General features: G+C 35.8%; 1 protein-coding gene across 2 annotated transcripts in view; it reads left to right on the top strand.

Annotated features, from left to right (window-relative positions):
* Positions 1–13415, top strand: part of Dora (zinc finger SWIM domain-containing dorado) — a 162480-nt gene extending 149065 nt beyond the window's left edge. For both annotated transcript variants that reach the window (XM_089105678.1, XM_089105679.1), the window contains exons 19-22: positions 1406–1592; positions 4102–4279; positions 10303–10452; positions 10905–13415. In XM_089105678.1, the coding sequence (XP_088961804.1) occupies positions 1406–1592; positions 4102–4279; positions 10303–10452; positions 10905–10983 (594 nt within the window). In that variant the 3' untranslated portion in view covers positions 10984–13415. The remainder of the gene's footprint in view (positions 1–1405; positions 1593–4101; positions 4280–10302; positions 10453–10904) is intronic.
* Positions 13416–14053: the final 638 nt, after the last annotated feature.

Genomic DNA, 14053 nt, shown 5'->3' with positions numbered 1-14053 from the left:
CGGGGTTCGAACCCCGAGTTGTAAAGCGTAACGGGTAAATAAGTTTCTGTCCGACTTGTAAAACCATAAAAAAATGCATATAAAATTTTTTAGTATTTTTGATTGTAACCCCTCCTTCCTCCCCCCCCCCTCACAAACAATCCTGGTTGTGTCCTTGGCTTCTGCATGATCATTATCAAATTGGGTTAAAATGGAGGCAAATGACCAATCTAATGTGAATGAGTGAGTATTAAGGCATTATCACCATGTTTTTCATATTTTACTCATTACCCAATAAGATTACCCAAATTTTCATAATCAATTATAATGCGTATTAAGGCATTAGTTAATAAATCGTTCCTGGTTCGCAGTTAGTTCTAATTAAGTATACGATTTAAATTACAATTTCCACTTGGAACACATGATAAATGAGAAACTTTAATCTGAGATTCTTCATCTATACTTCTGCTTAATTTCTTTTCAGAAATGGCAAATTTTCCAAGAAATCCAAAGGATTATAGGTTCAGAGTTTACAGTTTAGATTTTACGGTTGAGAGCTTACAGCATATCTTATTTATACAGGTTTACAAAGCTTACAGGTAACTTTTCCCACGAATTATAAATTGTATTTCAATTAAATTTTTTGGTTTAAAAAAAAAATTGTGCGGTTTTATGTCTTTATAATTTTTTTTTTTTTTAATCAATGCTTTTGGTTTTATAAGGTTTTTGTGCAGTTTTCAAAAGGGTAGAGGATGCATCGACCAAATTTTTACTCTTAGGTTAATAATTAAGAAGTGCCTGAGTTATCAAACACCTTTGATCCTCAGTTTTATAGATTATGGGCAAGCGTTCGATTCTGTTGATAGAAGAGATTTAGCAAAAGTCTTTTGTAAAACTCAGTCAAATTATTTGAGTTTATTCCTGCTCATCTTTGATTTAATTTAACTCTTTAATTTTCTGTTAGAATCTTCTTTCATAGGAAAAAAGTTTTCAAATTAGTTTTGGAAAACGGCTAAGTTTAAATAATTTTAATTGAAAATTAAAGAGTTACATTAAATCAAAGATGAACAGGAATAAAGTCATAATTTGACTGAGTTTTGCTAAAGCTTAAAGTTTTGACGAATTAACCTTAATTAAACATTACTTAACAATACATCAGCATTAATCAAACCTAACCTGCATATCTTTGTGCAAAACGATGTGAAAATACAAAGCAGGCCTGAGGTCAAGGTGAGTTCAGGCTTCCCTCCTCATTTGCGGAAATTTTTTAAAAGTTTTTTTTCAGATTTTCACCTTTTTTAAGAAAAAGAAGAAACTGACTGAAAAACCGTTTCTTCTTGCTATATGTTGTAAAACTTTCGATTAGTTTTTTATTTTCTTTTTGTGTGTTTATTTTTCCCTGTTTGAAAGATTTACTTACTTTCAGGCACATGGTCCACGTCCACAAAATAATGCACACATCCGTTTTCTTCTATCTGCATACATAGTTGGACTGGTTGCCATGGAAACCCTGGCTCGTCGTGCTCACGATGAAAGGCCTCAGGCGAAATATGCTCGAAGCCCTCCGTATGGTGATGACGTCAAATGGCTTCTGATTGTTGCCAAGAAACTCGGTGGGTTGTGTTTAGTCTTTGTCTTGTTTGTGGCAGGAACTTTGTTTTGGCTGCCGGGTTCCACATCGCTTAAGAAATTTCAAATGCTGAAGATCATTTGGTTCCTTTATGTTTCGGATTAGAATTGAATAAATTGTTTCTCGATTCGAAGCGAGAAAACACGTGTTCAAAATAAATGAAAGCTTCCTGCTTATTCACCTTGTTTTTTGTTTGTTTGTTTTTTTTGAGAAATTGTTGTAAAAGTCTTATTAGAAATGTGTTTAAAAAAACTACAGGATTGTAGTTTTTCTCGTTTTTGAGAAAAACTCAAAAATATAAGTGTCGCCCTTTCCCCGGGCGGAACGTAAACAACTATTTGACTACTATGTTAATCAATATTAAGTCTCAGTTGTCTCGTCTTGTCTTGATCAATGGATGACAAAATATATAAATTAAGGGTTTTATAAGCAAAAATAAATTTAAAAAAAGGCGATAATGAATTCAATTAGAAATAATCCTCCAAGGTTCGACAAGCACGGTCACATTAACTCGAAAGGGGTTAGGTAACGTTAATTATCTTAAAAACAGTGTCGTCAATTCATGAAAATTAGGAGGGGAGATATTTTTCAATTTCTTTTTTTTAATTTTTGCAATGGAAATACAAAAAAAGCATTTTTTCAATGAAAATATTATATAATATAATATCCCCGTTGCAGCAAGGTTGGGCGACAAGAATTATCAAGGCTGGGTGACAATAGCTAAAATTCTCATTTGAGTACTACTAGCAACTCGCTGCAACAAGCTGCGTGAGGCTAACACACCTCCTCCACCCTGTTCTATTCAAAGCTTCACTCTACATTCACATGAAGCTCCGTTCCGTTAAATTTTGTTTTATAGCCTTTTCCTACCTCTGTCGGGGATGACCTGCTTTTCATTGGCCCAAGATAGATGGCCAGAAGGGCAATCAGTCATCATTCATTTGTAAAACATCACCTAGCCATGATCCAAGATGGCCTAGCCTTTTCATTGGTCCAAGATGAATGGCCAGAAGCGCAATCTGTCATCATTCATTTGTAAAACATGGCCTAGCCATCTTAGCCTTTTTGTCATTACACCTATAGATATTTTTGCGCGAAAAAATTACCATTTTCAGTCAAAGCATGCCTTTAAGGAACTTCATGGGTTGTATTTATTCTCATTGTTTTAATTGTCTTGGTGAAATCTGTTCCTTTAATTACTTATTGTCTAAATCTTTTTTAGACTATTTCTTACAAAACATGTTTGATTTTCAGGTGCTCTCGTAATTTTCTGCTAAGCTTACTATCTAATTTTGCCGTAGTTTTATTTGATTGGGAAGTTGGCTCTATAAGCCCAAAATAGATACACAAAATAGCATTATTTTTGGTAGTTTACTGTTACATCCGTTTAAGAAAGTAGTTAAGGAAATTATTTCTAATTGGTCATCAAGCACACTTTCTAAGGTAATATCTACAGATTTCTAGGGTATTCATTAAACAGACGCTGGGTTTTTTCGATTATAACAAAATATAATACAATTAAATAACACAAAATAACGATAATACAATGTATAGTATAATATAGTCTGATCATGATATTTTTTTAACTTTAATAAAATTTTCTCGGGGTTGTCATTAAATAGGCAATGAAAATGTTTAGTTCTAGCTATATTTTGTTGTTTTTTTATGTATTTTTGAAGACCACGCTGCTTTTCCATTACGCACAAATTACAGATCAAATAGGGAAAAATCCCTATTTGATCAGTATATCTGCTGATGACGGTCATTATATATGTGATATGTCCAGAATTTTTTGTCATTATTTTTCACTGTCTGATAAAAGGATTTATCCCTATTTGAACGGTTATTTTTATTTTTACATTTGGCCAAAAATAAGAGAATCTTTTTTGCTGACAGGGAACTATATCTTATAAAAATTATATACCCTTTTACAGGTATGGTAATTATCATATATAAGAAGTGCTTTGTCTATCAACTGTTTCAAAAAGAGGGGGGGGTAAGCATTAGGTTTAATATGCGAGATTTTTCGGTCCATACGTTGAATATAAAGTGATTTGCCTCGTCATGTCACTTATATTAAGTAATATTATATTAGATTATAATTAACTAGATTAAATTTGTGATTCATTTATATCAATTAATAATATTATAATGTTTATTTATGATTTATATTATGTAAATAATGATGTATGGTATTAACTAGATTTAATTTAATTAGACTTAATGCAATTGATTATAATTCTTGTTTAACATTTAACAACTGCCGAATCTTTTGTTTGTTAGACTTTCTTTTGTTATCTCCCTTACCATTTGGTTTGGACTACCTGCGCCAATGTTTATTAAAGATGTTTATGGTGCAGGGTAGCCCTGCACCATAAGCATTAATTGCCAAAGCTTTCTATGTTAGATTGTCCTTTTTATCTCCCTTATCATTTGGTTTGGACTATCTGCACCGATATTTATTACAGATTTTACTGCCTTTTTTATTACAGGGACGGAATATTTGCAGCAGTTCTGCTTAACAGCAGCAAGCAGCATAGTGAGTCCTCATGTTCTGCACGACATTGCCGTTGATGCTGCACATCATCTGGCACAGACAGCACCAGCACCGTTTTTACAACCCCTCAGATCCAGAGTATTAGCACCGTTGATGCAAAAATGCATGCAAATGTGAGTCTCCCCGTTTGATCTGTTTTATCCCCATTTGATCTTCAAAGGCAAATTGAAAAAGATTTTGAAATCTCCCATTTTTGGAATTTGGGGGCTTTTACCTACTTTCATAGAATGACGTCAGAATATAATTTGTATTTTACTGAGAAAAAAAATCCAAATGAATGGGCATTGTCAGTCTAATATGCGTATGCTGAAATTTATTCCTTAAGATCTTAATTAATTTTTGATTTCTTAAAGTTATAAAAGTGAAGACATTTAAAAGAATTTTTTTCAGTAAGGTCCAAATTAGATTCTGGCTTTTACAAAGCATAGGGGTTTCGAACCCTACTCATTAGTTTCTGCTCGTTGTGGGTTTTATTTATTTACTAATACTGATTTTTGGTAGTTGTATGATTGGTACATTATTTGATTCTATTTTTGTTCATTTTTGGTTTAATGGAGTTCTTTACTTTTTTTTGAAAAGCTTGTTTTGTGGAAAAGGTTTTTTTAATTAATTTCTGTTTGTTTTATATTGACATAGTCTTTTTCAGGGAAAAAAATCTTTCCGGTTTTCCTTTAAGAATTTATAGTTTGACCTGCTATTTATATGCTGGAGCATATAAATATGCTCCACCATATTTCAGCAATTTTTCAGCAACATAAACATATTTCAGCAACAATTTTTCAATATATCAGCAATTTTTAGCAACATAAACGCTTTTGAAAATCATGACAGAAATAGTAGTGTTTAGTTTAGTCATATAAATCCTCTAGTTGACAAGATAAATACAAGTTAATACCATTCCCAAAAACTCTTTTGATTTAGTAAAATTTTAAGAGCAGAAGTAGTAATAGAACTAGCCCCGAAAATTTAAACTTAATATCCTCAGTCGTTATTGGTATATTGCTGAGATGTCTTATTGGCAGCAAGCATGAAAACAGTGTGATTTGATTTAATCTTAAAGCAACATTTAGTTTTTAAGCATAATGGGCAAATTACATAACTGTGGGGGGTTGACCTACCCGATAACCCTAGAGATATAGTTACTAGACCATTCAGCTGATCAAAATGGTTGTCTTAAAATTTGATTGGAAATGTCTGGAAAATTATGAGCTAAAGAGGAGGGCTGATTGCCCTCCAATCACTTTGACTCTTAAGAGGGCACTAGAACTTTTAATTTTCAATCAAATTAGCTCGTTCAAAATATCAATGATATTACTAGCTGTGATAGAGCATCGCTGCCTTTGTCCTTATATGCCCAATGGGGCTTATATGCCCTTTTAATACCTGCATGCATATGGGTTCTTCGTTTAATTGAATCTCCTCCTAAACGTTCCCTGAAACTTTCAACTTAATGCCATTAGTGTCGTTAGTTACAGTAACCGTACAAGCAGCATTAAATGAATACACACAGTGTCTTCTGGCTAGTTCAAAATCCGCAACCTATGCAGGTATGATGGTGAAATTTTCAGAGAATATTTATGTTGTTCGGATGACAACCTGCCATCCGTATGCAGGTTGTCAAAAGGGCATATCAGCAATATCTTAGGAACAGTTTCGTGTGTGAAATTAAAACTTATGACGCTTGTTGTGGGTTTTGTTGAACTAACCAAAAGACAATATTTGCTTCATAATACTATTGTTTCTACACCTACAACTACTGCTACTATTATTATTACTGCTACCACTACTGCTGCTACTAAAGCTAAGACTACTACTATTAACTCTACTCCTACTGCTACTATTATGTTTACTGGTGCTACTACTACAACTAATAAACCTTAGGGTATTAAGGCGAAATTATTGGGCAACATTGTAACTGTATTGAATAAATCCAAATACACTATGCCCATTTAGGCTGTCAAGACGTCGTATCAGCCATGTTTCAGGACCGGTTGATGGCATTAAGCTAAAAATTTCATCGTGTGTTGAAGGGGATGACTGAACCTTTCTATAATTCTGAAAAAATTGATGTCTCAGAATTTGTTTGGATATTTGCTATGGGAAATGATGGGCGTGGGAGGGGGGGGGGATCTCTCAAATGCGCTCTGATCACTTTAACTCTTAAAAAAGGCACTAGAACTTATGGTTACCAATCCAATGAGTCCCCTCCAAAGCATATACGACCACCCTTTTTATAAGAACCTTATATTCCCCAAGGGCATAACTTACAACCCTTTCCCTGAGAGCTGTAGGGGGGGGGGGGGGTTCTTCCTCACAGACATAATTTCCGAAACCTTCAACTACGATGAATAAAATTGTTATCTACAAATTTTGATTGGAGGTATTAAAGCAAATGATGAGCGTGGAGGGGGGGGGGTTGCTCTCAAATTACTTTGACTCTTAAAAAGGGCACTATAACTTCCAATTTCAAATCAAATGAGGCTTATCTGATGTTTATACGACCGCCCATTCCATAAAAAGCTTATATGTCCTCATAAAATAACTTACAACCCTATCCCCAGGGCGTTGGGGGGTTGTTTCATCCCTAGAGACATTATCATATGTTCTTTGGACTATTTTGAAAAATTTGCTATCTCATAATTTCTATCAGATGCATTTGGTGAAGGGGGGGGTTCTAGGGAAGGGGGGTTAAATACCCTCCATCACTTCTGACGCCTAAAAAGGAACTAGAACTGGCAATTTTCAAACAAATGAGCCTCTTCAAAAGTTAAACAACCATCCCTTCTATAAGATCCTTTAATACTAGTTGGGGATAGCTAACAACCCTTGCCACTTATCTCTTGAGTTGGTTCGGGCCCCAAAGCCTTGTTAAATGATATTTATACTATTTTCAACAAAGTGGGTATTTGAAAACTTATATTCGACACAGTTTGAAACAATACGACGTGTTAATTTCCGGACCCTTCAACTACGTTCAACAAAATGGCTATATCATAATGTTGATCGGAAGTATTTGGGAAAATGATGGGATGAAGAGAGGCATTCGCCCTCCGATCGATTTTGATCATTAATTCCCAATTCCCTCTCAATTCCCAATTGAATGAGCCCTTTTTGTAGTTTCTAAGACAACGGTTTCTATAAAAGCCTTGTATGCCCCAGGGTATAACTTACAACCTTTGCCCTGGGGGCTGATGGGGGTTTGTCATCCTCAAAAAATAAATTCTGAACCTTTCAACTATGCTGAACAAAATGCCTATCTCAAAATTTTGATTGGATGTGTTTGGGGAAATGGTGGGTGGGAGAGGGGGGCTAGTTGTCCTCCAATCACTTTCGACTGTTAAAAAGGGCACTAGCCCCTCCAATTTCCGATCGAATGAGCCTATTTCGAAGTTTCTACGACAACTCCTTCGATACGAAGTGCCCTGGCATGGAAAAAAAAATATGTATAGTTGCCCTCCAATCACTTTCGACTATTAAAAAGTGCACTAGCCCTTTTAGTTTCCAATCGAATGAGCCCTTTTTGAATAAGATATCTCTCTTTTTTAAACATTATATCCCCCCAGGGCATAACTCACAACCCTTGTCCTGAGGGCTGTGGATGTTTGCCATCCTCAAAGACATAAATTCCGTTGAACTACTTTCAACTACGTTGAACAAAATGGCTATCTCAAAATTTTGATTGGACGTGTTTGGGGAAATGGTTGGTGTGAGAGGCGTTAGTTGCCCTCCAATCACTTTCGACTATTAAAAAGGGCACAAGCCCTTCCAATTTCTAATCTAATGAGCCCTTTTTGAAGTTTCTACGACAACTCCTTCAATACGAAGTGCCTTGGTCTAAAACTAAAAAAATAATAATAATAATACATTGTGCCAACATCGTTCTACACTTAGGCAGCGCTATTGCCTGCTATGACAAGATACTGAAACACAGATGCCCAAATACCAGCAATCTCTCATAATTGAGCGATTGTATTTGCGCTTAAAGTTCATAGGCCATGGCAAAATATATAAAACAAACAACAATTACACAGAAATTGCAAAAATCTTAACAAAGTCCTATAGAAACCTATCTCTGATCAATCGCGAGACGGAGGAATTATGCCAAATATCTGACACTCATAAGACATTCATCTACACACACTCTCACCCAAGGCCGTGTCACACAAGGCCGTGTCCAGGGTTGGGGGGGGGGGGTTTGTTAGTTAGGGGGTTGAAATTAAGAAAATTCTTCATCGTATAAGGAAGTACTTTTGAACTGTGGATACACCCCCTCATGGTCACTTTCTCGTGGGGTCTTCAACGACTTTGACTGTTTTCTGGCTTGGGTATTTTCCTTCCTTTGGCTGTGCTGGTAAGAATTGTTCTTGATTTATGGCTTTATGGCTAATATTTAACTCAAGCAATTTATGGCTGCTCAAATCTTTACAAAGCAACCCGGAGGGTGGTTCTTCTAAACTTGTAATCCTTGCCCAATAGCACATTTTTCTACATTTTTTTTTTAATATTTGCCGATGTTTCTACATTTATAAATTCAAATTGAAAGTTATAAATATAAGTCATTCGGATATGATTTGAAAAAGAAAGTTTTGAGTAGTATTTCTTGAGCTTTGATTGCACATCCTGTATCCTTTTATTCTTTTTGATAAATCCAGTCAAATCTACCAGAGATGCTAATACCATCTACCGTAAACGCTAATGACCACCCTGTCGATGACAGAGTGGTCAGCTGTCAAGAGAGCAGTGTAAAAGGCTGAAAATCAATAATTGTTGGTGTATTTTTTCAACAACTTAATTCGACCAGAAAAATAAAATTTGCCTAAAAATACGTATTGGTTACTCTTCTAAACCAAAGAAAGTAACACGTCTTTGTCTGTCTAGCCCTTAACAAATCAGTTTCGTGACATTTAAAAAAAGAAGAAGAAACTATACTTTGAGGACAGAGGGAGAGTATTGTCGAGTGACAAAGTTTCGTATTATGCTTGAAGATAAGACTATTAAAGCCTTTTGAGATTAGTTTATAAATGAGTATTTCAGGGTATGCGGGAGGAAGGGCGGGTGGGAAAGATCATCCAGAATTTAATTACATAAAACCACACTAGCCTACGGTGCTGATTTTTTTTTGTACTCCATCTTAGTTTCCTTTTCTAAAAGTCTCACGGGTTTAGTCACTGAATAAAATCATTCATTCATTCATACTCCTTGCATGACATTGCTTTGGGTCTCTTAGATATTAGCTTAAAACATACAAGGGAATCTTAAACATCTAAACCACTCGTATAGGTTAAGTGGGCAGAGTAAAGTCTAATGGTAAATAAGTAAACCCTGCTAGGCATACAGCCTCTCTAAGCATGAGAATGTACAGGTGGTCCTAACATAAGGGCCGTCAATAAGTATTAGGTGTAGTTATGTCACAGGGAAGATGCAAGCCACCGCATATGAATTAGTTTATCAATGATTATATATAAAGCTTTTGTGAATTCTATTTAAAGTATCAAGTGTGATTTTATTATTTATTTGTCAATTAAAATGCTCATTTGGATGTTTAGGAGCCTTATTTCTTCGTAATTATATTAAGAAACTTTCCTGTTTATAGTATAGGTCCCTATTATCTTTTAGATTGCATTTTGCTCGTATTATTCTTTTATTGTAAGCAAATCCTGTATTTTTTTATTGTTTTTTTGTTTATTAGCAAATGTTGGGGTCACCGTCTGTGTGTGGCTTCCCCAGCAATACTTTCCTTGTAAATTTTTTCCATTTCTTATTTCATTTTTTTTTTTATCTACTTATTTCTTATTCGCTCATGTTAAAAAGTTAATTCTTCGGTTCGTTACACACAACACACGAGCTCGACTCTTCGTTGAGGGTGTTTTATTCTGTTACAATGCTATGTTGTATGTTGTAAATAAATTCCTTCATTTATTCCTTCATTCATTAAAAATATTTATATGCCATTGTTAATGTTCTAACCACATTTGTATACAATGGCTGGTGTAGCTTTTAAGTTTTAAATATAGTATAACAAGTGCCGAGTGTGAGTTTTGGGGAAATTTTATCATCGCCATAGGCCATATATTTGTATACTGTTCAATGCATCATCTAATTCTATTCACTGATATATTTTTTGGGGGGTTGGTAGGTATATTCATTGCATACATCATAAGTTATATCATCATCAACCAGCGGATCAAGATGAATTGGTTGCAATGATACAGAGTGCAAGAACGATTTTTCATATGACTCCTACTGGACCGATGCAATTCAATGAGCTCATTCAGTCTCTTCAAAGGTAACCCCTCTATCTCCGTCTCTCTGTCTCTTTCTGTATCCGTCTCTCTCTTTTTCTCTGTTTCCATCTCTCTCTTTCTCTGTGTCCTTCTTTTTCTTTCTCTGTTTCCGTCCCTCTCTTTCTGTCTCTCTCTCTCTCTCTCTCTCTCTCTCTCTCTCTCTCTCTCTCTCTCTCTCTCTCTCTCTCTCTCTCTCTCTCTCTCTCTCTCTCTCTCTCTCTCTCTCTCTCTCTCTCTCTCTCTCTCTCTCTCTCTCTCTCTCTCTCTCTCTCTCTCTCTCTCTCTCTCTCTCTCTCTCTCTCTCTCTCTCTCTCTCTCTCTCTCTCTCTCTCTCTCTCTCTCTCTTTCTTTTCCTTTCCTCACTTTTTATTAGGGATCACTAATATTTCAAGGAATTAAGTAGCTTCTTTTTTTGTCGGCATGGTATTATTTCTTCATCTCCTGTTTTTTTCAGATCTAAGCAGTGCAACAAAGAACTTTGGGCAAAAATTACCAACTGTTTGCGTCAACCTCTTTGTCATCCACCACTTTGACCTCAACCTCAAAAGTAGTGTCAATTTCTAGGACCTGTTCCCGTTATTTTTCATTTTTATTTTATTTCGAAAGAAGGAATCTTCTTTGTACTGGTATTAAGGAAGAATTGAATTAGGTTCTCAACATACAATAATCAATAGCCCTTAATCTATATTGTGGCTGGGTTTATTGTGGCTGGGTTGTAATGTTTATACATCATCAAAGTTAAGAGGCTGCGGTTATGGTGACAGGGTCCCTTATTTGACAAATTTTAAACTCCCTAGGAACAAGCAATGTCCAACACACCCCCTCCTTTGAGTAACTGAAATATTACTATCTGAAAAGCCTTTCTAGGCATTTGGCTGCTCCTTGAGGATTATAGGACACAAATATGACGGTAGTGATTATCATATTTAAAAAGAGTGCTGAATGGGGAATCGGGTGGTGTTTTTCTCTTTTGGCTGTATACTTTCTGTTTTCAACAATATACTACCGTAGATATTTCCATGCTAAGCGTTAAAAACATATCTCGAGAAACCCAAATTTTAAGTTCCCACTAACATTCAGAATTGTTAGCAGGTTTAATTAATCGTTATATTTGTAAGAGCGTAATTAAGGGTTTATCTGGAGGGGGCAGGCAAATGTACCGTTTTGTGTTGCAGTTATTCATTCAAGATTTTCTAGGAGGGCAGTAAATCTCGTAGGTTTGATACTGTCCACCATTCTTCCCACCCACCCCCACCCCCTCTGGTTATACTCATGCTTGCTCGTTAGTTCAAACCTAACTTTAAGAAAAAAAAATTCTTTTTTTTCTCTTTTTTGCTACAAATTGATTATTACCCACTTTAATCTGGCTTAGAGTCTGCATGGATGATGATCTAATATGATGAGGTCTTGTCGCCTTTTGATGTTGATCGTAGTGGCAAGTAAAAATTCTTTATTTTTTTCTACTCAGATGGGAAACAATTTATTTTCAACCTTTATTTCGAATTCTTCAAGCTAAAAATACGTCTCAATAGCGATGTGAGAATAGATCGAACTTTTTTGGGATTATCGAATTGAAGTGAATTAATTCTGTACCTAATTAAAATAACTTATTTAACAAACAAAAGATTCAGTACATGAAATGAATCTTAAAACCATGGATTATTTGTAGCAACACGTGGAAGGTCATATCTCGGGATGTTAACAAAAAAATTATTCGCGAAACATGCGCTCAGACAAGATTTATATAATCGATTTGCAGCATTGCAACAATTTTTTTGCTAACTAAAATAGATCTTTATGGAACATGCTGGGCATTTAAAGGTTAAAATTACGTGTTATAGTTTTAATGAAGCATATAGAACCTACATAACAGAATTTGCTTCAAAGTGCTTGCTGTTACCGGTTTCAGTATTGCTGAGAATTAATGTGATATGGTTCAATCAGACATAAGGCAACTCAAAAGAGTTATATTTCGCAAGTTTCAGATAGTGTTGAAAATGTATGTGTTATTTTTTTCTCATATCGCTATTGAGACTTATTTGCGTTTTTTAGAAAGATAAATCGCAGGAAGAATTTGCTTTTATTTATCAAACTTAAATATGTGTCAAAAAGAATTTAAATGCTATAACCATAAGCTATATTTAATATAGAAAAGTAATATAGGCATTGGATACGAGGGAGGTGGTAAGACCGATTTGTTTGTCCTCATCGCCATCTATTCTATTTATAACCGTTATTTCATAATTTTTAGATTTGTTTTTCTTCAAAATTTTGCTCACTTTCCCAGCTTGTTACATATGGTCTTTCCTTAAACCAAGATGTTTAACTACGTCACAACTTTCAAAGTCACTTTTGAAAAACCCAGTATCTAAAGCTACCTCAAATGTCATGTTGTAACTGTCTTACCCTCTCGCCGTCTATATTTGGTTTAAAACTCGTATTCACTCTTGATTGAAAGTTTTTGTAGGAGGGGGTGGGGGCTACGTCAAAATTTCTTGAAAGAATTTTGACTCCTCCTTTGCTCCCGTTCGTTCACCCTTATGGCCCTGCATTTATGGTAATTCTGTATGTGACTCAGTGGACGTGTTTTTTGTTGGTTTATTGTTTTTCTTTTCCTTTTTTTGTAGTGTTAGGAATAATATTTTGAGTTTTATCTTGATTTAACATGTTATTAAGGACAAAACTGCCTACCAATTTTTGGCTTTAGTTGGTATCTATTGAAAACCTTCATCCTGTAGTGACGAGAAGGGAAAAGATAAAGCAAATTGTAAACAATTGGGCCATTAAATTGTAGTGATGGCCAGTTGAAACGAGCTACTAAATCTGGCATCGTCATAAAATGATATGTAGGTTGTGTCCACTTCCCTCTCTCTCTCTCTCTCTCTCTCTCTCTCTCTCTCTCTCTCTCTCTCTCTCTCTCTCTCTCTTTCTCTCTCTCTCTCTCTCTCTCTCACTCTCTCTCTTTCTCTCTTTCTCTCTCTCTCTCTGTCTTTATGTCTCTTCTCTCTCTCTCTCTCTCTCTCTCTCTCTCTCTCTCTCTCTCTCTCTCTCTCTCTCTCTCTCTCTCTCTCTCTCTCTCTCTCTCTCTCTCTCTCTCTCTCTCTCTCTCTCTCTCTCTCTCTCTCTCTCTCTCTCTCTCTCTCTCTCTCTCTCTCTCTCTCTCTCTCTCTCTCTCTCTCTCTCTCTCTCTCTCTCTCTCTCTCTCTCTCTCTCTCTCTCTCTCTCTCTCTCTCTCTCTCTCTCTCTCTCTCTCTCTCTCTCTCTCTCTCTCTCTCTCTCTCTCTCTCTCTCTCTCTCTCTCTCTCTCTCTCTCTCTCTCTCTCTCTCTCTCTCTCTCTCTCTCTCTCTCTCTCTCTCTCTCTCTCTCTCTCTCTCTCTCTCTCTCTCTCTCTCTCTCTCTCTCTCTCTCTCTCTCTCTCTCTCTCTCTCTCTCTCTCTCTTTCTCTCGTCTCTCTCTCTTTCTCTCGTTCTCTCTCTCTCTCTCTCTCTCTCCCTCTCTCTCTCTCTCTCTCTCTCTCTCTCTCTCTCTCTCTCTCTCTCTCTCTCTCTCTCTCTCTCTCTCTCTCTCGCGCGCGCTGGTTTCTACATTCAGAAAATTTTGGA

Source organism: Artemia sp. Qi Xiang Cuo, chromosome 19, assembly GCF_049724085.1.
Source record: "Artemia sp. Qi Xiang Cuo chromosome 19, ASM4972408v1, whole genome shotgun sequence".
Lineage (NCBI taxonomy): Eukaryota > Metazoa > Arthropoda > Branchiopoda > Anostraca > Artemiidae > Artemia > Artemia sp. Qi Xiang Cuo.
The sequence above is the reverse complement of the archived record's forward strand: the minus strand, read 5'-3'. Positions and strand labels throughout refer to the sequence as shown.